The sequence below is a fragment of the Erpetoichthys calabaricus genome, chromosome 12 (genome assembly GCF_900747795.2).
Source record: "Erpetoichthys calabaricus chromosome 12, fErpCal1.3, whole genome shotgun sequence".
NCBI lineage: Eukaryota > Metazoa > Chordata > Cladistia > Polypteriformes > Polypteridae > Erpetoichthys > Erpetoichthys calabaricus.
The window spans coordinates 90584652-90612558 of record NC_041405.2 but is presented as its reverse complement, the minus strand read 5'-3'; the positions used below and the strand labels follow the sequence as shown (position 1 = coordinate 90612558).

At 38.5% G+C, this 27907-nt stretch overlaps 2 protein-coding genes and 1 non-coding gene across 4 annotated transcripts; 2 read left to right on the top strand and 1 right to left on the bottom strand.

The window, feature by feature from the left end:
• Nucleotides 1-292: 292 nt before the first annotated feature.
• On the top strand, nt 293-6321 carry rpl39 (ribosomal protein L39). Its single transcript, XM_028815861.2, has 3 exons — nt 293-407; nt 5113-5216; nt 6130-6321. The coding sequence occupies exons 1-3, from the start codon at nt 405-407 to the stop codon at nt 6176-6178; spliced, it is 156 nt and encodes a 51-aa protein (XP_028671694.1). The 5' UTR covers nt 293-404; the 3' UTR covers nt 6179-6321.
• LOC114663295 (small nucleolar RNA SNORA69) lies at nt 5703-5837 on the top strand. The gene has a single exon (XR_003718109.1). It is a non-coding gene; the product is annotated as a small nucleolar RNA SNORA69 (small nucleolar RNA).
• Nucleotides 6322-10471: 4150 nt separating the features above from the next.
• sowahd (sosondowah ankyrin repeat domain family d) lies at nt 10472-16576 on the bottom strand. Of its 2 annotated transcripts, none has more exons than XM_028815860.2 (2): nt 15715-16576; nt 10472-15384 (listed from the first exon to the last, which is right to left on the bottom strand). In XM_028815860.2, the coding sequence occupies exon 2, from the start codon at nt 15312-15314 to the stop codon at nt 14184-14186; it is 1131 nt and encodes a 376-aa protein (XP_028671693.1). In that variant the 5' UTR covers nt 15315-15384; nt 15715-16576; the 3' UTR covers nt 10472-14183. The 2 variants fall into 2 exon arrangements, with proteins under 2 accessions (XP_028671693.1, XP_028671692.1); XM_028815859.2 differs by having other exon boundaries at nt 15487-16285.
• Nucleotides 16577-27907: the final 11331 nt, after the last annotated feature.

The window sequence follows — 27907 nt, the reverse complement described above, 5'->3', positions numbered from 1 at the left end:
ACGTCACAGCATTAAAATCATATCAACAAAGAACACAGCCATCAAACATAAATTTAGTACAAATAAATAAAATATAGCAGTGAGCATAATACATAATGATTGTACAATTTAGAATATATTTAGCAAAGAGTTTTATTGGGATTAACAGTGCAAATCGCCTCTACGAATTATACAAATTAAAGCCTGTAATGGTGGATTATTTTTTTACCAATTTAAAATAACTGGATTTTTTCGAATGTTGTTGAAATGATAAAAAGTCATTACTCCTCCTACCCAGCAGGGAGCACACTAGCTATTAAGGCAGCCCTGTTCTAAAGAGAAGGTTCCTGTTTTAAGCTCTGCACTCTTTGACTTTCTTCCTCTTTGCCACCCGCCATTGTTGGGAAAGCGTTGTGGATTTCAGTATGGTAAGAAAAATCCTTTACCATCCTTAATAGTTTAGTGTTAGAAGTGCACGACGGTAGTGATTAGTATACTTATGAACCATTGGCTATAATTTTATTTAAAATGTGGTGTTAATAGTAAAGCACAGACATAAAAAAGTAATGTTTATTTGGTTACCTATCTTCAATGTAAAGGGATGAAGCAAACGGCCATCTTTGTCCTCTATTCTAACAAAAATATATTGTTATTATTTAACTGAATTGTTGCTTTCCCCATTTGTCTTTCAATGAACCTGGGCCGTTGACTGCTATCAGTCTCTGTGGGGTTTGCGGTCGGGAATTCTTTCCCGGTAACGTTCTGAAGGGATTTGTGTTTTGCTGGTTACGTTTTTAGTGCCAGTTATTTGCCATCCATCAACGTTAACTGAATATTTTGGGACTTCACACCACCCTGAATAACAGTGGTTGGTTAACAACTCGGTATTATCCCGGCATGGAGAGTTCTTGTATTGAGCGACGCGCCGTCCGCCCTTTCAGGTTTACAATTTCAGTACAGTCAGGACGTAACTCTTCAAATTCGTTGGTAAATTATTTTGCTCATTAGTTTCGAACATTGTGTAAACAAACGCTTTATATTCTGCCATTTTGTGAACTGCCGGTAGATGTTTTGATCCTACAAGTTACGTTTCGTGCAAGTCAGTGGCAAATAAAGGCGCCAATGACGTGAAAAGGTGGCTTTTTAGTATAAAGTTATAGTGAAGCAATTCCAGGATTTTACTCTGTATTAGTTTCTACGGTTAATACGAGATTGCCTGAGCAAATATACCACTCGCTTTTACTAAGGAGAAAAACGTAACCGTTCACATCCTGTTTGCATTACTAAGAAATGAAAATGATCATTGGCATGGCGTCCGTCTCGACTGGCAACAGAGACCTTTTAAAAATAATTCATTTTATTTTATTCATAGGCGCCTTTCTAAACACTCAAGGACACCGCACAATAGATGAAACACACATTATAAACAAAACTAAAATACAAAATTTAAAATCAGACAGCACTTGTCAAAGAGAAAAGGCAGTCTTAAATAAATGAGTTTTAAATTTAGATTTGAAAAGTGAGATTGATTCAGTATTTCTAAGCTCAGATGGTAGTGAGTTCCAGAGCTGGGGAGGAGAGCATTCAGATGGGGGCTCATTCAGGAGAGGGTTCAAGTAATGATGCGGACAGTTAAATTCTGGACCAGTTGAAGCTTATAAAGAAATTTGTGAGAAAGACCAAAGAAAAGGGAATTACAGTAATCCAGACGTGAGGGAGGGGAGAATACGATTAATGTTACACAGGTGGAAATATGCAGACCTGGAGATGTTTTTGATGTGGGACTGAAAAGATTGAGTATTATCAAGGATGACACCCAGACTCTTAACCTGTGGGGAAGGGGAAACAAAGGAATTATCAATAACAAATGAAAAATGATCAGTTTTGGATACTTTGTTATCCAATTTGTTTGTTGGATTCTCTGTATCTGATAAAATACAATAGTATAAATCAGAGGTTCTCATGTTCAGGCCAGGGGTTACATCCCTACTAGTTTTACAAAACGGAGGTCACACTGCGGTCTAGTTGTTTAATTAGCTAGTCTTACTTTTTCTCATTTTGCATTTGAAAAAAAAAATGTGCCTGCATGATGTTTACATTTAAAAGAAATTCACAGATTTGTTTTTTCATTATTTTAAAATGTTTTAACATTTTTGCTGTATTCATTCTAATTCTACTTTTTATGTGGATTTTGCAACCTTAATTATGTCCAATCTTTGAACCACATGTAAATTACACAGAATGCTATGTGAAAATAGCAACTTGTGTATTTCATTTGCATGCAGAAGAGCCAAAACAAGAATAAAGAAAACTAAAATTATTCACACCAGTGTAACATACACATTCTCGTAAATTACAACAAGGTAGCCATTTCTGGGTTGGCACATAGAAGGAAGCAACTGGGAAATAATGAAGGAATGGGTCCAGTTAAAAGGTGTTTGGCACGAACACCTGCAGTTACAGTGCTCCACAGGACTGAATTTGAAAAGACTTTTTTTTTTTAATTAGCACATCAAATGAACTTGACCCTGAATGTCAAGTCTGCATGTCCACATTAGCCTTTCAGTGTCATTTGCACCTTTGTCTGCACAGTTTGTCACTAATCACTTCTTTTTGGATACAGTTAAAACAGCAAAATCCAAAGAAAAAAATGAGTTAAAATAATACACAAAGTTAAGCATGTAAAGCTATAGCAAAAAACACAAAATCCTGAATTAAATTTGCCATACTTTTCTGAATGACAAAAGCTAGCTAAATAAACAGGTCAACACAGACACAGTCATAACTTAATGATTTCTGAAACTGATTGGAATAAAATTCTGCAGCCATAATTGTACATCATGACTGAATTTGAGAACCACTAATGTACATTAAACGTCAAATAAGCCTTGTTACAACTTCTACAAAGCAAAATATGTTGGCTATGGACTGCCAAAATTGAAATGGGAAAACCAAGTTCAGAATCAAGTGCTGCTGAGCAGAAGGATCACAAGCCATAATAACACGAAAAGAACCTGCAAACTACCCATATAGTATGACTAACCACCATATGGCAATTTGTGTTCTGGGCAGTGCAAGGATGGCAGTCAGTTGTGGGGTTGGTGGAGACTTTCTACATACCCATTTATTTTTAATGTACATAAATATGACAGTGTGTTTGTATATACAGTGTATGTGTATGCTTTGTGTGTGTGTTTTTTTTTTTTTAATAAAAATGAAGAGCATAATACTTAATTGTATAAGAAGCAGGGATTATTTTATCTTGTGCTAATTTTTGTAGGAATAGCTTTTCCATATTTTAAGTAGGATAGCTCTGTCAGAGCAGCCTTTTCATTTTCAAATTCTGGAAGCCCTACAGAGCCTTCCATCCATTTGATGAAGCCCATTTGCACCCAACTGTTTAATCGCTATTCTGTAACTAAAGGTGTAGATTTCACTTGAAGACTTATTTACAGTATGTTTCATCCAGAGGTCATTTGTGTGTCTTTCTCACATGTACACACAAAAACTTATGGACAGCCATGTGCTTAGTGTTCATATTGTAGCTGCAGTTATTTTGAACAAGAAAAAAAAACAGGTGCTATAATAAGTAATATCCTAAAGTCCCTGTTTTATATTGATTAAAGCACAGTGTGTTTTGTGTTTAGAATTACTGAAAGTATGAATTGTCATATTGTAAAGATCCATGTTTTAACATTCATTTTAGAAGGAGATTTTATCCAAAGTATCTTATTAAAAATACAAAATCGCATTTGAGTGAGTACTTGGAAGTTACATATTTAAAGACTGAGCTGTCTGACTGACTTTTAAACTGTTTCATGTAAATATCAAGAGCTTTCAAGCCCTTGCAGTTGTAACCTTCACTTCATCATTGCCAAAGTCATAAGATAAAGTAAAAAACAAAACACTTTCCAATTCTCTGTATTCCACTGGTATTTTGACTTGAAATGCCCTCTTTTAAGATATGATACGGTTTGTTGCAGCCTTGACAGTAACACTTAAAACATTTTGTCAGTTGGGAAGACAACCTCTTCCCAAGAGTAATTGCAGATTGTACTGTACTTCAGTTTTAAGGGGGGGAATGGTAGGGGCCAAGTATAAGTTTAATGGATGTAATAAATATAACTCAAAACTAATTTGCTAGTCTTTTTGTGAAAAACTTGAGAAAAATCTTTGTGTTTTTGTAGTTTTATTCTAAATGAAAAGGTGTCATTTTGAGCTGCAGTAAAGTTAATATACATTTGTGTAGTAGAATATTGAATGTGACTACATGAGTTCCTGCATGTTAAATGTTCATATTGTTGTACATGTAGGCCTACTTTTTTATTAGGTTTTTTTGTTTGTTTTTTTTTTTTTTGTGTGTGTGTGCATCTTTGACTATAACATCTTTCTCCTTAACTGTGGTATGTTGCATAGTGTATAATCTTGAATTTTGTGTATGGTCACAGTCTTTGTGGCATTTTCCTGTCGTCCTTGTGTCTGGGTGAGATTCCCTCCTGTTCCTCCTAGGTTAATTTGGAATTCTACATTATCCAAGAGGGGCTCTGTGCTTGGGTGAGCTCTGCAGTACAGTGGCTCCATACAGAGGCCTGTCTGCAGCCTTATGTTCAGTTCACTGGATAGGCTCTGGTTGCCTGTGACCCTAAATTGAACTAAGTGGATTTAATGATGTAACACTTCTCTTTCTCCATGATTGTTTCTCTCTCTTCTCACTTCTCTACCACCTGACTATTCAGGAATCAATCTGTGACTTGTCCTCTCTGTCTTAACTTTGAACTTGAGAGCATACCAATATGACCCCTTCTACATCATATTAGCGTTTTTGTGAAGGTGCTTTACGTGGCACAGGATTGAAGAGAGTCGGAACCTTTTGTTGCATGCCAGAGTGTCCATTCTGGTAGTAGCAAGGGTAAAATATACAATGGATCCTGTAGAGATGTAATGTCTGAGGAAATGTTTTCAGATCAGGTCTGAAGTGGTAAACAGTAATTTTGTGTGAAGGCAGGCTTAAGTTCCTGGTTCAGTGCAAGGTGAGAATCTGTTGTAAGAGAACTAAAAATCTTCTTTAGGGCTTACTTTTCTACATTGTTTCTAAAATAGTGCCAAGCTGATGTTTTTTCTTATTTTGCACAGTCCTCCCACAAGACTTTTAGGATCAAGCGCTTCCTTGCCAAGAAGCAGAAACAGAATAGACCAATCCCCCAGTGGATTCGCATGAAGACTGGTAACAAGATCAGGTAAGCTTGTTTTAGAGTTTATGTTAAGGCTGGCTGTGAAATTGTTAAAATACGCTTATGCAATAGGTACATAGCTTATGGGTTTGTGGTGACATCCTGGGATTTAATTTGCAAATAAATTATCCGCTTATGGCTGAATATGTGCAAATGAGTGCCATTCAGTGGGCTGGCATCCATTGAGAGTTGACTTGCACCTGATGCACAGATAGATTCATGGCTTCAGGCAGTGGATGTTTCAGCTTTGCATTGACACCAGAATAAAGTAAAATTTCTTTGACCCTGTTAAATTGTTAAAAAAAAAAAGTGTTTGATGTGCCTTTCAGCATGAGCCTTGAGAAGAATTTTAAGGTGTCAGATGTTTATCAGGGATAGAAAGATATTAACAAAGAACACTAATTTTATATTCTACGCCTTTTAATGTTGGAGCATTCTGCCAGACAAATTTGGAAACCTCCCATTTTAACTATCTAAGTGGTGTTTATTCATTAAGCAGGCTGCAATTACAGTGCTTCACACTGTGGGAGTACTGCCATTAACCTGCTGAGAGTAACATGCTGCTGGGAACCTGGTTTAACATTTTCACCAACATGGTGATGGTGTTTACCTAACACAGCTACATTTCATGTCTGAGTCAGTTATGTCCAATAATATATATCAGGTGTGTCAACCTAACCAATTAATGAATGTTTCATTCATAACTTTTTTTTTATTAGGTAGACTATGTTTGGCAATACCAAAATTGCCTTTAATTATGTTTTCCCCCCAATTGCCAGCAAATCAATTTAAATGGAACCTTCGTTAATTTAATCCTTAGTGGCTTTTATGGTTGTGTAATTATTTGTTTACAGTATTGAATACTAGAACATTTGATATAATCTGTGATCTTTTATTTGTGTTTTTATATTTATTACAGGTACAATTCTAAAAGAAGACATTGGCGAAGGACAAAACTTGGCCTGTAAACAGGGTGCCCATTATGTTCCAGGAGTTTTTCATGACTTTGAAGAATGAGTGAAAAAAGGACATGCTGCCTTACATCTGGAAGATATTTTGTACAGATACATGGCTGATGATATTAAGTGCACAATAAATATTTTGGAAAGCAGTTTTTGGTGTGTGTGTGAAATTCTTAGCTGGTTATGAGATTTATTGTGGGATTTAGGTAAAAGGAGTGGCTAGGCTAAAACAGTAAAAAAAAAAAAAAAAACCTTCCAACCTCCTACAGTAAGCACATCACTTGTAAAACACATTAACACAGTGCTCCCCAGTAACTTAAGATATTAACTGGTTTGTACCACATGGGCACAACGGTATTGACATTTGTGTGTAGCAGTTCTTAAATAGTAGTGAAATAGCTGTCGTAAGTGCAGAAGTCTTTAAACATTTTGCATTAAAAAGGTGTCTTTAATGTCAAATTCATGATACTTGTTTAATACTTTTATAAGATTCATTTCTTCACTATTGTCATTTGCTAGTAAACATTACAAATTTAATGTACAGTACTGTGAGAAAATGTAGACTGGGAATTCTTTCAGAATAATACCCAAATAATTTTTATTAAACTCCTAGAAAGTGCATTAAACAACAAAACAATCAATATTTGGTGTGACCACCCTTTCATTTCTCTTGGGTCCACTGTTATGCTTTTTCTGAAGGTACTTGTGGAGTTCAGTAGGTTGTTCCAAGCCTCTTGAAGAACTTACCACTGTTCCACTGCAGATTTGGCTGACTTGCTTACTTTTGTCTCTGCATGTAATCCTAGATGGGATTGATAATGTTAGGGTCAGGGCTCAGTAGGGACCATACCATTTCCAGAAAGGTTCCCTGTTCCTTTTTATCTGTAGACTTTTTTATGATGATTTTGGCCATATGGGATTTATGTCATGCTGCACTTCCTGATGGTATTGGGTGATGAATGACTCTGCTTGTACTTTTCTGCAGTGAAGGGCCAGTCTTTTTGATTAAGTCACAAATTCAGTTTAATGAAAATTGCAGCCCCAAACCTGCAAATAACCTCCACCATGCTTCACTGTTGTCTTCAGTCATCCATTCATCCATCCATTTGCTATTCTCCAGCCCTTCGCAGATAGTGTGCCTTTTGTTAGAGCCAAAGGTTCAAATTTTGACTTTGCTGCAATTTTTCTGCACCCCAGGTATTATGTTTTTGTATATTAGGCAAGTTGTAACTTTATTTCTACCTTGGAAGAATAGCTTTTTGGTTGCAACTCGCAAGACTTCCTTGGACTGTAGATGGGTATTACCAGAGTCCTTGTGTATCTGCCTGTCCCGAGCTGGTAACTGTGCTGGATATATTCCAGTTCTGAAGTGAAGTAAGCTTGATATTTTTCCTGTTTGCTGCACTCAATGGTCAACGACTGCATTTCCAGTCAATATTGCACAGCATATCTTGAAAGACCTTGCTTATGTAGGGTGACCACCTTGTCTTGTTGCTATGCTCACTTTTGCCATTATGTCACATTTCCACGTAAATGACCACAACCTTGACTTTTTAGTATTTTGATCACTTAACCAGTTTTATTCCCTCTACACAGATTTTCAGTTAATCATGTTAGTTCAGCCTCCCCATGATGTCATTGATCATTGGCTTCTGTTTGATTTTCTTACTCAAGTGCTGGGCTTCATGCCTACAAAGTCTCACGTTTCTTAACAGGAAGTGCTCCATTATTCTGTCAGTTTCTTTTCGTATATGCAGATAATATTTGCTTCACTTTTTACAGAGCTTGCAACTCAAAGATATGCCTCTTACGCTGACACTAATCCAAAGGACACAAATTAACTGCCCAAGACACATTTTTGTTAACTACCTGAAGTGCCTAAGTCTTTCTCACAGTGGTATGTCGGTGCAGTTGCATTAGTGTCTATATGAGTGTGTTCACGTGAATGATCTGCAGTCCTCCTTAAATCCTGTTCACTAAATGACAAGATAGGCTAAAAATAGTGCTGTTTTACTGGAGGCCTTGTGAGAGCATAAACATCAAGATTGCAATCTCAGTGTTAGTGTCTGCAGGACAAGTTTACCAGCTATTTGAAAAAAGACAGCTGTTCATGTGTTCACTTTTAATCTAACGAAATTGTTGGTTATACTTGCGAGGACTGGCTGTATTTGTGTGCTTAAATACTTTCACATGAGAGACATCCTGCATCCTCCAGTCTTTTATGTATGGAGATGCAAACAGGTAAAAAATCCTTATTAAAGAAGTCTCAAAAGGTTATGTGATAGAAGCAACTTTGTAGGTATGTAGGTTGTAGGTATGTTTGATTATAGCAGTGCATGTGTGAATACACATAACTTTTAAATCTGAAGTGAAAGTAATTTCTGTATATGTTATACAAAATGTGTAGTCAATAATCAAAGATGGAGCAGACATGCAGCTTTACTATTCACTGGTGCGCCAAGTGAGTGGATTTCTTCTCCTGGGTATTATGAAATTGGGCACAAGTTAGTATAGGGAATATCTTTGTGTGCTGTTCTCAAACAGTGTTGCCACTTTTACGTCATTGTTTTGATAAGAATTGTTTTCTTCTGCATTATTTGTCTTCTCCATATTGATTTGGCACTAAACTCTACATTCCCTGCTTTGGTAGTTCAAGTGAATGTTTGAAATGCTGGTGGTGCACATTAACTATGACAGATCTAAGGTAGCTTGATGCTTTCAGGTATTCATTGTCATCTGTCCCTTAATTGTCAACATTATGCAGTGTTATGGTCCACCTGTTTGATGTCTTAAGCTGTGGTCTGTCCTTCTGTGATGAAAATTTGGATCACTACATACGAATTCATTAATAATGAGGATGTTTCATGTTAATAGATTGTAGTTTGAAATGCCACTATCACATTTCAATTTCATACTACAAAATGATGACTTGTAGTGCATGAAACAATCATCATGCATTTCTTCTAATAAACAATCATCACCAAGCTTGCTTTCTGAGGACTTGCAGCAATATTTCACAAAGTTTCTCATGCAATAACAAAAAGATCTTTTGAGGTTAGTATGGCTTAATCGAGGTCAGGTTATCATGAAACCCCAGGCATTTCAGATTATCTTGTACAGTTTGTATTGCAGTAACATTTTACACAACCAAATGTCCTTAAAAGGGAAGCATCTGGACTTCATCTCTGCTAAAGTCATTAAAGTGTCTTGGGGTCTAGTTTGTTACTAGAAGGACTTGTGCCTTGTGAATTCTCCAGCTGCAGTTGAATGTAAACATAGCCTTTGGTTACATTCAATTGTTCAAATGATCAAATCACTGATGAAGCATTAAGGTAGAAATTACAGCCAAAGATTGTAATTTTAGGAGTTGGCTCTTCCAGTCGTTTTGAGAATGCAAACATACAGCACCTTAACGTGTTTGGGCCCCAAAATTGTTTTCATGTTTTATTGTCTCAGATTGTGACTTTACAATATATTAAAGTCAGATTTTTCTAGTTAGTCTCCATGGCAGTGTACAGCATGACAAACCAAAAGAAACCAATTGTAAACCTTTCAATAATTTGTTAAAAAGGAAAAATCAAAAGTTTTCATACCCTTTGTAAACAGAAAGCTACCTTTGCTCGGGGGTCTTACCTTATCACCACATTTGTTGATGGTCTCAAACCTGTATAGGAAATGGTGGCCCAGATGTTCTCAGTTCATGTATGATGATAAATACTACCTCTCACACTGAGGTCTAACAGTAAAGTTGAGATTTTTCCCCAAAGGAAACCAAAATGACAGCAAAAGAGCATCCACAAAAGTCAGTAATATAATTAGAGAGAAGCAACGATCTGAGGCAGGGTACAAGACCATCTCAAAGTCCATGGACATGCCTCAGAGAAAAGTGCAGTCCATCATGTGGAAGTGGAAAAATATAAACCAGCCACACTGAGTCCCTAAACTTAGTCACCTCCCACGAATGGTCTTGTCAGAGAAGCTAAGGTGATGCCAGTGGCAGGAGTCGGTGAATGAAGTCAGAGGTGATCTTCAAGACTCACCAGTCTCCAAGGGATTGCACAAAATGGGTCTTTATGGATTACTGACAAGGAAGAAGCCCTGGCTGAAAAAAAGAACATGTCCTTACACATACAGATTTGCAAAACATCACTTGGAAGATGCTGCAAAAATGAAGCAGTTAGATATTATGGTTTGATGCAACTAAAGCGGCTTGAAAACTAAGTTATGTATGTGATGTAAATCTAACAGCACACATCAGACAGGTAACACCATCCATGCTGTACAATGTGGTGGCTGTAACATCATGTTGTGGTGATGCCTTTCAGTAGCAGGGGCTGCCAGTCTGGTCACGACTGATTAGATGGTGAATGATGTACAGAAGAAAACCTTCCTTCTGCCTGAAGGCTTAAACTGGGGAGGATGTTTGTCTTGGCCAAAAGCACACAGCCAGAGCTACAATGGAGTGACTAAAAATGAAGTAGCCCAGTCAGAATGCTGACCTTAACTCTGTCGAAGGCCTGTTGTGAAACCTGAATATTGTGCACAGCCACTTCACCAACTCACCCAGCGCAGCTCGAAAAACTTTGCAAGAAGGAATTGCCTAATGGCACACCATCGTGCTGTGCAGAATTAATGGAGGCTTATCCAAAAGGACCCCTTGCTGTAAGAATGGCAAGGGTCGCTTCAATAAAGTGCTGAATGAGGGCAGGAATATTTAGAAACTGTTGACATTTCCATTTATAAATGTAATTTTTTGTAGTTTAGAATTTTCTTTCATTTATAGGCAGCACAGTGGAAAATAGTAGTTGATTTTGCAAAAAAAAAAAAAAAAAAAATCCCCATCAAACGGATCAAAATCCCAATCAACACGAGGAAATTGCTTTTGGGGCTGAATACTTTTTAATGCCAGTGCGAACGTATTGGCTTAACCATCAGAAAGCACCACAATTTCATAAAATAGTTTACTCTTCACATCACATATGCAGGAGTCCTAAACACATCATGGCTGCGCTTTCAAGAGGAAACGTAAATGCAGTCAGAAATGTCCAGTTGCAAGGCCACACTTACAGCACAACACGTGCTTCTGCATAGTTTTAGTTACGCCTTATATGTTATAAATTTTGCAAAGTACAAGAAATTCTTCAACCCTGTAAGATCTGCTGTTCCTTTCATCTTTATTTCATTTTCCTCCTGAAAAATGAACATCAGCTTACTTTGCGATTCACGGCTCTTGCACTCCATTCCCAAACTAGTCTGACTTATCTAGTGGAATGAGAATCAGTTGTAAGCACTGCATTAAGGATGTTCAGTTTCTAGGAATCATTAAAATAATGCGCAGCCCTTTTACGGAAACGGCAGATTTGCATTAGTGACTACGGGGAAAGCTAAATGCTCACCAAACAATTAGGATGCACTACTAAAAATGACGATCCCTGAGCAATGACAAAATAACCATCCATGTGAACGTTGTGCAAAGGACCCTTTATTTATTTAGATCATAACAGGTCCAAACAGTAACCATGAAAAACTTTCTAATATGAAGAAGAAGCCTAAAATTGTTAATGTATGTCAAGTTGCCTAACAGGGCACTAACAGATTAAGGAAACCTGGACTAGCCTGTGTTATTGTAGGCAGCGAGAGTCCTTTTAAAATAAAGAACTCACTGGTCTTTCACAAATCTGTCATAGTTATTTACTGTATGGAGCCTGCTACACATCTAAATAAATAAAAGTTCTTTCTGGAATCTTCATGTGGCTGGGTCTTTTGAGAACCAAACATGGTTCCCCTCTGGCACTGCTCTAAAAGACCACTCTGACATGTTTATTTTTATGAATGTAGGTGCTATTACAGAACTGTGATTTTTCAAAGCGTGGGTCCGACAGTCAACTGCTTAGTTAATACTTCACACCAAAAGTCCTCTCTCCTCACATTACTGAGTGTATTTTTTTCCACAGTTTCCACTGAGAATTCAAAGTCTTCAATGCCTCCTAGTGAAGCAATGGCCGCATACGGACACCAGTTCAACTCCCAGCTGAGCAGCCCTCTCCCTATTTCTTACTGGTTTTGTTTCATGCTCTATGCGCACTCGGCCGCCTGATATGCACTGGCACCCAGTGTGCGCCCCAGTATGTGGATTAAGAGGGCTCAAGAAAGATCAGCTAAATCATGTCAATCGACCAGTTCAACGTGTCCCATTCAGACAGGGTCATGGCTTTGCACCTGGTTTGTTCAAACAAACCGCCACAATTCTTAAATTTGGAGAACTGTAATTTTATTTTTCAAATACTATGAAAATGTATTTGTAACATTTGCATATTTGGATAATTACCACACAATATTTTAATGTGTGCCCTTTTCACAAAGCCTTCCTTTTTAAGAACTGTGCTCCAAATAATTTTCATTTTTACCAGAATGACTGGAGCCGATAGTACCGCTGCTTCCTCACAGTTAGGAGACGAGGATTGCGTCCCGAGGTCCTCCCTGCGTGGAGTTTGCATGTTCTCCCCGTGTCTGCTTTGGTTCTCCGTCGGGTACTCCGAGTTCCCTACCACTCTCCAAAGACAAAGCCATGTAGGTTTGGTGAAATGGCTGCGCTAAACTGACTTTAGAGGTTTATGTGTGTCTGTTCGCGCCCTAGCCAGGGTTTGTTCCTGCCGAGCTTCCTATGCTACCTGTGACTGGCTCGAGCAGCCCTCGTGACTCTGGTCTGGATTAAGCGGGTTAGAAAATGACACGATATGTCCAGAATGTACGCGTTAACGTCGTGCCACTTAAATGTTCGCTTTTGTCTCTCAAAACGCCCGGTCTGTCCGACAATATATGGGTGGTATCATTCACCGACTTTTACTTTTCTTACACTCAAAAAGAAAGACGCTTTTGTTGTTCATTTTTATGGTGTGGCAAAACAATATTGAGAGTCAAAGAAATTAATTATCCTTGGATGGGAAAAGTGTATAAAAATGGGAAACTCTCAATGAATGATTTAAGCCGCCGCTCTCCTGCACCTGAAAATATTTACAGGTCAGAATACAAGATTCTTTAAATACTATATTAGAGATATACTTTACAATATTTTTAAGAATTACGTCTAATGCGAAAATGCTATTTTTCCCTCATTACGATTAATCAATAGTACTCTCCTCCTCGTTTTGGCTTTGTCTAATATAGCGCCTTTTTCGGTGAGCACTATGACAAAGCAGACTTGCAAACAAACCACCATCATTTACAATTCGGCGATCACACTCCGACGTTTGTTCTCACTATGTGGTGACTTCTTTTGGACTTTTTCCTCAATTATCCTTTTCTATCCTGTCGGCTGCTTAATGTATTATTTGTTCAGTTAAATATGGGCTGTGCATACCGTGTAATCTCCATGCATAAGCATCAGAGCATTTGCAAAGCGTTGTAAAATAAACCAAGATTAATAGTGTGAATATGAAACTGCAAAGCTAACAATAATGGTGCACCATCGCCCTCTTCTTTAGACTCGTTACAAGCAGAAATAATGGCAGCCCCTTATTCTTTTTATACTACTGATTAAAGGTTATAACTAGGCGAGACCGGCACAAGCAGCCCGCCATTCCTCTGTCAGAACCAGCGTTCTGGTGTACCGGGCGGACCCGACAACGCCAGCCTTTGTCTATCGATCTCTGGGTCCATTCGCGCACCTGACGTGTCGGTCTATGAAATGGAGTCGGCGGAGGCGACACACACGCGCACACGGGAAGAACACAAACAATCCACAGAATTGGCCGTCGCTTTGCTTTCTGAGAGTGCGGCACTGCTCGCTGTGCTATCATAGTACCTTGACCCACCGTGTTTGAATCCACCATGCAATGTTTTAAACATTTGTCATTTCCTTCCTCATACCGTATGCAAATATAAAAAATATCTTACAAATGTACATGTTTTCAGCCCTCATGATTCAAAGTTGTTTAGACGATTAGATTTGATATGACTCCTCAGTCCATGTATGTCCTTAGGTACCGATTTGTGCTAGATGTTTGTTGTCCTACCGCACCGATCCTGCACGACTCCAGATCTTACGAAAGGAGAGTAAAGACCCCAAATTAAGGAACCTCCTTAACGGCGCAGTCCATGGTTGCTGCCTGTTGTCCTGCGGAGGCTCTTCTGGCGTCTCCGTGACATTTCGTGCTACTCTTTTACTGTTGGCCCCCTTGGTTGAGCCATTGTTATTCACATTATGATACGCGATGCCCAAAGGTGATGCCGCCTCCGTGGCACCCACGAGCTCCTTGAGTTCGCTGGAGCAGCCCGCCCGCAAATACTGCCAGGGTCGGCGCCCGCTGTTGTCCCTGGCCTCAATGTCCGCGCTGTAGGCGCCGATCAGCACTTTAACGACCATGTCGCGACCGTGCATAGCCGCTACATGCAGAGGTGTGAGCCCGCCGCTCGCCTTCAAGTTGATGTTCACGGGGATCCCTTTGCGTTCCGCAAACCGCATCAAGTTGATGAGAGTTTCGTGCTTCCCGTATTTTGCAAGCCAATGAATTGCAGTAAAGCCGCTGACAAAGTCCCGCTTAGTGAGCAGCGTGGGGTCCTCCTCCAAGAATTCCACGATGGTATCGTAGTTCGCCTCCACCACCGAGACCATCCAAGCATGCTCCACGGGATCAAGCGCCAAGAATGGCCGGTTGGCATTCTCATCAGAAGTCCACTGGTCGCTGTCACAGTCCTTGGAGACACTGCAAGTAGTAGTGGAGGACAGCAAGCTTCCGAGTCCATTGCTCAGCCCATTACTCAAGAGCAGCTCCTTAAGGTATTTTTTCCTCATCGCCGGAGTGATACTGTATTTCTCTGTCCCTTCTGACGAGCTGCCCCAATCGCCTACATCCTGCTGCCTCTGCAGCTTCTGCCTCCGGACAGAGTGGGGCGCGGGAGAGGCGCTCAGTCGGGGTGAACGCGGAGTGGTCGTGCTCACACACCCCAAACTCTTGGACCTCAATGGGACTTGCGTCGAGCCGCTGGCCTGGGGGGCTGTGGTCGGCTCCTCCTCTCGCGCTGCATCCGTGCCTTCCTGCGTCTTCGGCGGTCCGATTTTATCACTGGATTCCTGGATACAGAAGGCTTCGTCTGAGCACGAGGGATCGCCCTTCTCCTCAGCGGAGAAGAGATGGTCCATCCCGATAAGAATTAACCGTCCAAGTATGGAGCACTTAAAATCAAATCATCGGAACGCAGTTAGGCTTTTCCTGCAGAAAAAAGGAGAGAGAAATATATCACGTACTGTGTAAGGCAATTAACACACGTCGTACTGTAAATGCAACGATATTTAGAATAAACACCAAACTAACCGATTTGTTATTTAATGCGAACACCTCGGCGTTGCAAATTCAGCGCTGCTCGATGTCGTCTGGAAGTTTCTTAACTAAGAAACAGGATAAAAATGAGCACCACCCATTAAGTGCGGTTCCCTTTTCTTCATATCGTTTATGCGTTTCCGCTGATAAACAAGTTAAAATCTGCAGGCGGCTTAGAGTAGAAAGCGAACTCTCGCCGATCGTAGCCCACCGCGGTTGCACCTGTCGCTTTCCGCCCACCTTTAATGTCCAAGCTCGGGCGTCGAGTCCCTCTGCAGTCACCGGCGCTGGAGTTTCAGTCTTAAAACCTGTTCTCCGAAGTCATTCGATACATTTTTCTAGTTTTTTTTTCAACCATTCTTTTCAAACAAAACACAAGGAGGAAAAGAATTCACACTCCTCACAGGATCAGTCTTAACTAGCTTGAACTTTGTTCTTAGTAAACGAACAGAAAGTAAGACTTCCCCCGCCTCCTCTGCTAAACGTCTGAAAGTATGAACAAAAAATAAACCAAGTTAAAAAAAAGACGTATGAAACAAACTGTCTCCCGGGAAGCCCGCAGGACTTGCTTACTTTTAATGCGTAACCAATTAACTGGAAAACAGCTAGTGTTGGGTCACCAGTCCTGCAAGTTAAGATCGCAGCAAGAAAAACGTCTTGTAAAAATCTTCACTTCCTTTTAGATAATTCTGGCTTTTCAGCATACTAAACAAGTCACTTGAGGCTGTCGCATCCACTAAAACATAAAAAATATATAACCCCCTCTCCAAAAAATGCAACTGATTTAAAAGACATATACTGTATATTAAAAGGTTTCACTCATTATTTATATAGCACCTTTCCACAATACAAGGATACTCGATAACAGAATAAAGTAATATATTATCATTAACTAAACACCAGAACAGGACTGCTGGACATCAATTAATGATCAGATGCAATTTACATGAGGTTAAAGGCTAAATCTGAAGTCTGGTGGAGACTGCCTCACCAAACACCTGGGGACAGGCAGAACTGGAGGAGCCCATCGCTGGAATTAAGGAAATGTTGCTGGCATAAAAGCAAGAGCACCTGAAGGGAATCAGAGAGGTATGTATGGTGTTAACAGTAGGATACAGTATTGAATGCATTATTTTTATAAGATGTCAGTAAAGATTTTTAAATGAAAGTGTGATATGTTTCCGAGTAATGGAATAAGCAGAATCAGAAAATGGATGGATGGAATGAAGTACTGCCAAGTATTTAGAAGTCCGCCACAGATTGTGGATGGTTTGTTAGAGTATTTGAAGGCCATGAAGTGATACATTACTGTCATTGCATCAGTAATTGTTAAGCTAAGAGGTGTAAGTGGTCATTTTGTTATGCCCTGTGTGTTACATTGCCTTTTGCTGGTGTTACATATCCTCGAGCCAGGTGAATAATGGACATTGTAGTTTAAACTGTGCTCGGTTGTGATAATTGTGATACCTGGCTACTATGTTGTCTACAGTTCAACAGTACTGTATTGTGAATAGGTATTATGACTGATGTAAAAAGGTTTTATAGAATGACTATCAAAAATGACCCCTAAGTTCTTAACAGGGGTGGGTGTCTGTTTCCTATATTTAAAACATTGTTTTCAGTGTTGACCAAGTATCCAAATATGTTTATTTTTTACTGAATATCAATTCATATGGTACTTCTGCTGTATGTGAACTTGTTTTCGATATTTAGCATTTCATCCTTTAGAATAAGTTCAACATGAGTACTGCCCCATTATAGGTAGTGTTATCATTTTCAAAATATTATATAACTTACAGATGCTGGCTACTGATCTCAAGGAAAAAGGAAAATTTACATGTGTGACATAGCAGGTAACGCCTCCTTAAAACTCTTGGATCCCAGCTCCCTTGCTAATGGAGTGCCTTCTGTTTGGTGGTCGCTGGGTATTCCTTTATTTATGTACCTTGTCCATAAGGAGTTAACATTTCTTGTAAACATACTGTTAAGTGGAGTATCAATCCATCCATTTTCAAATCTTCATACTCTGACTCATGGTCACCAGGACTGCAGCCTATCTAGGCTGATTTGAGCAATAGGCAAAAACAAACCCTAGGCAAGCCAGTAGTCTGTCTCAGTGCACACTTAAACACACATCCATAATCATTTATACAGATATCTATCTATCTTCATCTCTCTCTCTCTCTCTCTCTCTGTCTCCCTGGCATCAGAATCAATTTTATTCACCAGTACTTAAAATATAGGAATGTAACTTGGTAGTTTTGGATGTGCTTGTACCAGAACAAACATCACATGCAAATAACATAGGTTAAATAACATATTCACATTTGCAAAATAGTGCCATTATAAAGGAAATTTGCAAATGAAAGACACATGCACACACAAATACACACACATGCATAAGCATACCACTCCCCCCCACCCCACCTGCATATATTAATCAGTGAGGAAGACAGGCTAAAATAGTGGTTTGTGAGGGCTCTGTCTCTGGGAAGGAAACTGTTTAGGTATCTGTTAGTTTTAACCAACCTAAACCATTGACCAGAGGAGCGTTTTTGGACAAGTGATGACCTGGGTGAGATGAGTCCGTGGTGACTGTTTTGACATGGTTGATGATACTGTCGGCAACAGGTGGAACAGCACAGCCAATTATTTTCTCAGCAGATCTCACAACATGCTGCACAATATTTCTGAAGTGGACCATTGCTGAACCACACCAGACAACTGTGGAGAATGTGATCGCATTTTCAGTTATGGCTTTGTAGTATCTGGGAAGAAATCCAGAATAATTAGAGAAAAAAAAACATGCAGACACAGAGACAACATACAAATTACACTCAGACAGTGAGCAGGTTTGAATTCAAACCCAGTCTTAAATGGCAAGATGTGAAACTCAATAGTCTGTTACAGACTGGTATAACATTTCACTTTGACTCCTTGTTAATACATTTGTGTATCGGTGTGTCATTAAATCAGTCGTAAACACAATGCTGTCCATCTTCTATTTGTGGACATGTTGCTACAGTGTTTGGATGTGCAAAATACAGCATAATGCATTGTTATCAAGTGCTATTTATTCTGGAAGAACAAGCACAGCAAAGGTTTTCCTGGAGGTGTTCATATAGGTTTTCCAAATGTTTTACTGGAATGTGGTCAACTTGGGAGTCACGTCATTCCCAGCTTTGACATTTGACTTCTGACATTAACGTTGCAGCATAATTTAGTAGAATATAGCATTTCTATACACTGGCTTGTTTATGGTGGTGATAATTGTTAACTGAAAAATCTCTGCAACAGTGTGATGAAACACCACTCTAAGAAACAGTTATATCGATTATAGTAAAATTATGTTATTCGCTGGTTAACTTTTAATGTATTGTACTATGAAATGAGACATACAAAGCACAAGCTAGCAATGTTTTGGATCAATGGATTAAACATTTCCCAGAATTTTGCTGTGGAAACACAGCGGTTTGCTGCAGACACATTCTAAAATTAACTAACAGCTTGAGTTGGCTGTAGACTGTAGTCAGTATGGTAATTGACAGGAATTTACTGTCATGTTGAGGTGTATTATTGGCAACTCAGCTGCCTTACAATATATACAGAAAGATAAAATCCACTTTTAGTATAACAACAGTTGCTTTATATAAAATAAAATCAAATTTTGGTATAACAGTTGCTTTAGAGTGCTTTTAAAGACTGTTGCATACAGAATTTTATATGTATGGCACAAAATGGGCAGACAAGCACAACAAGCCCCATTTGCTTTAGTCCTACAGGCACATACCTCCTTCAAGTGCTGACATGGTCGCATTTCTAAACCTACAACTCCCAGGTCAAGGTTGTATGGTGCTAGAGTGTATTCTGGCAGAAACTAGTGCCGGCTGGTGAAGACCGCACTGGGCTGAATGGTAGTCAATCACAGACTATACTTCTTCGTTCTTCAGACCAACATCACATTACTGATAAATCAAGCAGCACGTCTGTGAACTGTGGGAGAAAAAACAGAATCCATAGCAGAAACCTGTACTGGCACAAGAATAACACCATAATTAAAGTATATATTTAATAAAAAAAAAAACCAGTTACGTATATATGCATATTACTGTATGGAAAAGAGACCACCTCCTCCTTAGATTTTTTTTTGCAGTCTTACCAAAAGGATCTTTGATAAAAACTTTTTTGCCATTGACCAACACAAACTATACTTAAAAGTGTAAATTCTACACATTGTTGTTAATTAGTTACACATGAAAAACTAGAACGGTAAAATAAGTTGGGTGCAGACTTTTGACATGTTGCAGTTTTTTAACTCCTGACACATATTCTCAGTGGGACTCAGGTCTGGCAGTTGCTTTGGCCACCCCAGGAAACAGACATTTGTTTATCTGTAATCCACCTCATAGTAGCTTTGGATTGTGATACATGTCATGGGTTCTTGCAAACCAAAGGTCAGAGAAGCATTCCTATAGCATGAATCTAATACATCAGTGCATCAAGTTATGGATTATATACACAAGTTTGGTTAGTGGTGTTACATTAAAACTAAAGCTTAGAGCCAAGTATAACAGAGTCAAATGAAGCCTCCTCAGATCAAGGAATCATGTTCTGCTGGTGTTAGATTCCCCCAGTGTCTGTCCTGACAAGTTATTTTCAAGATCTGATATTTCATGACTTTCATTAATAGTAGTATTGTAACATGTACTTGCATGTCCTTCCAGTAATATCTATATTGCCTTTGTCTGGTGCCATGATAAACAGAATGTTGTCTCTTTCCCAAGACCTAGAAATATTACACCTAACATCACTATGCCAATTTGTTAAACATAGAAATGATTATTTCTAGAATGTGAAGACGGCTCCAAAAACACTGTTGAATTAAATGTCAATTTCTAAATTACATGACTTGCATATTAGCTCTGTCATTTAGCAAGATGATGGGTTCAAAAGTTCAGTTGCACATGAATATGATTTATTTGGTCATTTCTGGACATTCTGGAGACGATTTTGACATGACTGAACATAATTAATTTTATAGAGATGCCTCTCCTGGCACAAATTCAGTAACAGTTTATGTTTAGTGCATTACATGACAGTAAGATGAGAGGATGTCTGGTTAACCCATTATAGGCTCACAGGACTAGTCGTAACATACAGTATGTTGACCACCTTATTTGTACGCAATTGGACTTTATCTTACTTATTATATGGCATAAAAAGGCAAATGGTTATACCAACGCCTATTCAGGAATGTCATAGAAGAGTTTATAGTTCTGAATCAGTCATGTTCTGTCTTTTATTTATACAGTATATAATTTTGGAAGATATTAAACATTTGGTCTTTGCTTTGACATGACAGAGTCTGTGTATGGATAACATACATCCCCCTGTCCATATTTTATCATTAGTATATTTTTATTCCTGTTTTATATATAGTATATATAATGTAGGTGAGTGGAGAAAAGCAAAAGAGCTTCTACCAGAGTTAGGCAACAGCACAACATTGAAAATTATTTAATATTTTAAACTCCTTGGTAGCAATAATTTGGTGGATCATGAATCTTAAGATCATATTCATAGACTAGAGGTCTAGAGACTTGAATTTTCACAGTAGTTCTGTGGGATTCAACTTAGCTGTTTAGAGGGTGGGATATAATATTAACACTACATATATAAAATAAGAAGAAATATTAAAATAATCTGAGCCTTTAAAAAGCTTACATAGTATTTGCTGTTTTAGGCATTTGTGTGCTAAAACGTAAATGAGGGTGAAAACAGCACGCTGGCTGACATGGCTAAGGCAAATTTCACAACACTGTAAGCAAAATAAAATTAAAAATGGCAGTTATTGTGTATTGTCAGCAATGAGAAATGAAACCAGCTGTTGGTTGCTTACTGCAATATGTGGTCAAAACTTTAGAATACAAGAGCTTTAAATCAGGAACCTCGGGTCTAAGGCATCACCTGTGCATCAACATCAAAGGACAAACTAAACTGACATTCACAGCAAAGTCAAAAGTGTTCAGTGGCCTAAAAAAATGGTGGATTTTATTTGTCTCATGGCATTTGTGGAAATAGACTGAATACTCCGCAGTTGTCCAAGTTCAACTTGATGATAATTTGCAGGCTCTTCTTGCAGATATTTAAAAAAAAAGCCAGAAAGCATAAGTTGTGGAGGTGTAAAAAAGTTTTTTTTGACTTTATATATGTGTAATATGCATATTTTATTTTACTTTATTAAATTAAAATACAAGCCTTGGTAGAACCTTCTGATTGTTTGGAAATTCTCTTGCATTGTATTGTTATTGACAATTGTAAAAGACAGATCACTATACATTTCCAAATTACTGTTAATTTTTCAAAATTATTTTTTTGTAATAATTGTTGCACATATTAGCCAAAAGTGTATGAATACATAAAATCACCAGTTTATAAATCAAAAAATATGTTAAAAAAGTATTATTTTAGTATTGTTGGTGAAATCTTGTGTTGCTGGATGCTGTGCATGCTGAATGTGTATTAACTTATTACAGGCTACTAGACAACTGATCTATTCTTTAAATATACCAAGGAGGCAAGAGGACAACACTCTTTCCCTTTCATTTCACTTAAAGCAATGTGTAAATATGTACACAGTTTTAATCCTTTTAATTTTTATCTCAAACTTAGGAAATTTCCCTGAAAGAGATGTGGAGAAAACTACAGCAAAATAAATCAGTAACAAACAAGGGTGCTAAATTACAGTAGGTCACAAAGACTCCACAACACAGACAGACCTGAACAAAATTTACAATTGGGAAGCTGTGAGAGAATACTTTACAGGTAAAAATAGTTAAGTATTTTGGCTTACAGTGCACATTGAAATATATAAGCATTTGCTTTAAGAAATTTCATGAAGAAGGACTACTGAAATGGTTAAGTACCCAAAAGATAAGTATGTACAAGAGAAAGGTTGATGTCATATACAAAATGTACTCGGAGATCAACAGATGTCCTGTAAACAAAAAGATTGGACAGATGTCACATACACAGAAATTTCAAGGTAATCTTTCTAGTTAGCCAATAAAAGGTGTCATTTTGCTTGGCTTTTCTCTACAAGGATAATGGCTAAACCTAAAGATATAAGAACAAGAGTATAATAAAAATAGACTTATTTTCTGAGTTATCTGATGTGTAAACCAATGAACCAATCAGAGTAAAAAGAATGCATTGATTGACACTGTATGTAAATTCAGTTGTTTACAAAATGGATTTCTACCCTTTGTTTTTTGATCATTCTGCAACAGAGTGCTATGAAGGATGCTCCCTGTTAATTATTTACTGAGGAGATAATTAAAGACGCTATGGACAAGCTTTTCTCCTGCCTGATTACTGACTCAAAGAAGTTTTATCAGACTGGTCCTAGTAGAGGATGAGTTTCTTTCTTTAATTAATATGTTTGATTTCTACCACAAAGCTTATGTTGCAGAGTGCATTTCATTTAAGGAGTTATATTTTTTGCTGTGCCCTCTAAGCTCTCGACGACAAGATAACATTTAATAAAAATAAAAGTTTCAAGTATAACATGTATTAATGCGTTGCAGCACCCACCACACACTGAACCACCAGGGGCCTCATGCATAACGCCGTGCGTAGAATTCGCACTATTACATGACGTGCACTCGCCTGCTGTCCCGCCCCAACTCCTCCCAGAATTACCCCTCTTTGAATATGCAAATCAATATAAATAGCCCTTAAGCTCAGCGTTCTGTGAAAAGGCAAAGGCAAAAGTACGAGGAAAAATAGAAGAATTTCAGCGAATACCAAATGGAGGCAAAGAAAAACGTACTATTTGTTGGTTTAAACAGTTATATAAGCAACAAAAGGAAGTTGATCGAGTGTCATAGTGTGTCGAAGAAACTTGAAAGCTCAAGTTCACAAAGTCGCACAGTGCCCGAAATAAAAAAGTTGTCACATATCAAAGTCGGCATGAAAAGGCGATTCGTAGCCCAACGTCTGAGTGTCATATGAAAGCTTATTAGGGTACAGTGAAAAAAAAAGGCACACAGTGAAAAAAGCACGAAATGTCAACTTTAATCTCGAAATTTCCACTTTAATCACGTAGAACAGTAGAACATCATAAACTTCATCTTAAAATCGTTTAATTTACTAGTTTCTCAAATCCCATCATAACTAAAGTAGCACGTTAAATGCTTTGTTGTGTATTTGATCTTATATGTGCTCTATGTGCCTGAATCACTACGTGCTCTTCCTCCGACAGGACACAGAATCCATTACATTCATATTATTACAGCTCTCTGAATAATTAAAATACTGAGAAGTATACGTGATATCATTTTCATGATGATATGAGTTAAAGCATGTTATTTAACATGGGAACACGGTGGCGCAGTGATTGTTCACGTCTTACGCAAGATGCTTGCTGCGCCATGCGCGACGTTCAATGAAATGCTTTATTACAGAAGTACTGTCTTTTTCAAACATACTAACCCCCAATTCCTGTCCTTACTTTTCTTTCTCCAAATACCCAATCGCCACACAATCAGCTCTGCAATAGACGTTAAGCCATCTGTAAGCTCAGAACGCAGATTCTTCAAAACTTCTAAGAAACATTGAAATATCTTCGTAGTACATGTTTAATTATTCTATCCGTCTATCCTTCCAGTGTCGCGTCAGCACCAGCAATAATACAGTGCAAGGCAGGAGCTATCCGTGAACTAGCTGGCGCTGCTGCACCGTGTCCTCACATGTTTAATTATTAACAATACTGATTATTTAAATGAAGTTAAAGTTTTATCTGTATACTATAAGCAAAATATTTTGCTGCATTTCATCTTAAAAATGATATCACCACACAATCAATAGACGTTAAGCCATCTGTAAGCTTAGAACGCCAATTCTTCAAAACTTTTAAGGAACATGAAAATATCTTCGTAATGTTTAATTATTCTATCCATCTATCATTCCAGTGTCATGCCAGCCACAGCATGAATACAGTGTGAGGCAGGAACAAACCGTGAACGAAGCTCAAGCTCGCTAGTGCTGCGGCACCGTGTAGTTAAAGTTAAAGTTTTATCTGTATAATATAATAAACATATTTTGCTACATTTCATCTTAAAAATGATATTGTCATCATATGTAAATACGCGCTTTATAAAGTGGCTCAGATTGTGCAATATTATAACTGTATCATAAGTACAATTACCTCACGGTAACTTGTAAGTACAAACAGTTCTACAAGGAGCACTTGATGGACTGATTGAGTGCGTGTATAGTTTCTTGAGATGAAACTTTTGTGAACTGCGAGGTCCGAACAGGAAAGGCTCTGAAGCGTTGGTTGGATGAGAGCAGTTCAAATAGCGAATGGCTGAGGCAGCGAGTGCTTGATGCTGTATACCGATAATTCTCTTTCCAATCGTTGTAAATCTGTGATTCACACTCAGATACAGTGATATAAATACTCCGAGTGGTGCAGTGAGAGTAATATGGAAAAAGATGATCCGCTGTGGCAACCCCTAACGGGAGCAGCTGACAGAAGAAGAAGAAGGTGCAGTGAGAGTAACAACGCTAAAGCAGTTATGGTATTTAGAATAGTTTGACCATTCTGTGGACCATTATATTGTTATAGGTTAATTACAATCAGATGCATTAAACTAATAAACAATATGCAGTTAATTTCAGTGTATTTATAAAGCCGCGTCAGGGATGTGGATCTAATAAAGAAAGTGAAACCACACAGGAACAGTAGCACTGCTTTGATGCTGGGTGCCGCCAGTCTGCAAAACCAAGCAGAGAACTTGTGTACGATGGGGTATGAGCTACCATGGAAATGTGCGTGGCCTTACGCCAAGTTTAGGTTTTATACATCGCAATTTGAACATGGAAACGTTCTTATGCAACATTTCTGTGCGTACGCACTGTTTATGCATGAGGCCCACACAAGTATAGGATGAAAAAATATGACATACATTACCAAAATGGCTGGATCAAATCTAGAAGGTATACAATATGAAATGGCTTAGGATTTTTACAATCCATTTTCACAAGCCCAAACAGTCCATCCATTCATCCTTCTTTATCCATGCATGCATTTTTTGAAACGTCTTAGTCCATTTCAGGAGCTCAGTGTCTGGAAGACCATCTTGTCAGTACTGAACACAAGGCAGGAGTCAGCTCACAATGGGGTATCAGTCAGTCGATGGGTACATTCACTCCACCAGACCTGGGCCCTTATGTATAAGGCTGTAAGTAGAATTCACACTAAAACTTGGCCTGTGGACAAAATTGGAAATGTCTGTACACAGAAGAAAATCCAGCTGCATAAAACTGTGTGTATGCCAAGTTCCACACACTCCCCCTTTATAAATTCCAATGAATTTGAAATTTAACGCACATGCACACACCTACAGCCCCACCTTGACTCCTCCCAGAATTTAACATTTGAATATGCAAATCAATATAAATAGCCTCTTTTGTTCAGTGTTTTGTTAAAAGACAATGGCAAAAGCACATGGAAAAAAGAAGAATTTGGGCAAATATGAAGTGAAGGCAAGGAAACAGTACTATTTGTTGGTTTAAGCAGTGGTATAAGTAACAAAAAGAAATTTATGGAGTGATACAGTGTGGCAGAGACACTTGAAAGTTCAAGTTCAGAAAGTCGCACAGTGCCCGAAATAAAAAAGTGGTCAGACATCAAAGTTGATGTGAAAAGGCAAGTCACAGCCAACCATCTGTTTATTCTGTTTCAGACATTACACAAGCTGACCCCCGTGCCGAGGATGCAGCTCCAGGTGGTGATGGTGCTGCTGTGCCCAGCACATCTTCAGGCCCTGGCTGCACACACACCTCTTCCTTGGAAACTGCTGGGCAACCATCTGGCTGTGTGTTGATAGACGTTGTTCTGGAGTCACAAAATACAATAATGGATGCTGAAAAAAGATGTGGCCAATGAACTAAGGAATATAAGGAATATGATATGTGATATTGACCACAAATTAAATGAAAATTTTAAAAAAAATGCTGCATCTGATTACCTGTTTTTACACTCTGGTAGTTACATTCAAGCAAAGTTTTAATGCTGTCTGATTTGGTTGATCATTTGGTGGGTCAGGTTCATCATACCGCATCTCTACAGATATGGGCGAGCCACGATTGTGTGCCACATTATGCAGCATGCTACATGCTTGCACAAAATGCGACACAGTGGCTGTGGACTGTAGAGCAGCACATTAATAGAGTGGAAATACTTTCTATTTACATATGCAAATTAATTCTCTGAAGGCGCCTTTATAATGTAGCATTGGCACCAGCGACAGATAGATTCTCTGTTATTTACATGGCTTTTTGAGGTGAGTCACTATCCTTAAAAGGACTGCTTGCCTTTTGCCACACTTGCTGGAAAAAGCACCTGTGACTGAGTGAAGTTGCCATTTTTATAGGCTCACCTACTATAGATGATGTAATGCCAGTTCACTCTTTTGCAGACTCATCCCTGGCTGATGTAACTTGTCCAGCGCCATGGCAATAGCAATATGCGTGCAGTTGACTGCTTTGATTACATTTGGAAAACTGAACGTTGCTGCGAACTGTGCTTTGATGTGTAAGGATATCTGTATCTGGATAATACTATCCTATACAGCCGGCATGATGTGACTCAGTGATGTTTGTGAAATACCCGCTAGGTCAGCAAGTTCACATTGAAAAGCACCTGTGGTCAAAAACCCGAAAGTGGACAGAACTTGCAAAGGAGCAGGCAGAGCACAATTCCTCAAAGTTTGCCTTTGTAAAGCCAGCACCAGTTGAGCACACAGCTCCAAGAAGATAGCTCTTGGAAATCGAAATCAACTTAGAAGCCTGTCATCATAATCTATAATTACGCATTCTCTTCTAATTATTCCATTTACGATGTCTTCTTACAACGCTACAGCAGCTATGGTAGTTGCAATACTTTGGCCATTCCATGCACTATTATATTGTTATAGAATGATTACTATCAATTGAATTTAATTTGTAAATGATGTACAATTAAGTTTGATGTATTTGATAAATCCCGCATTATTGATGCAAATCTAGAAAAGAAAGGGACACCATACAGAAACAGTAGCACTGCTTTGACACTGGGTATCCCCCGTTTGCAAAACCAAGAAGAAATGCACATACACATGGTGTGAGGCTGCTGTGAAAATGTTCATGGCTTTATGCCAAGTTTAGTTTTTATACATCACGAAGTGAGCGTGGTAATGGGTGATGCAACATTTTTGTGCATACACACCATTTATGCATGAGGCCCCTGGAGTTTCCAATTCACCTAACATGGATTGAACATGACAACTGTAGTGACTGCAGAAAACACACTGGCACATGGGTTGAATGTGCAAAGTCCACATATTCTTTGAATTGAATGAGAATTGAA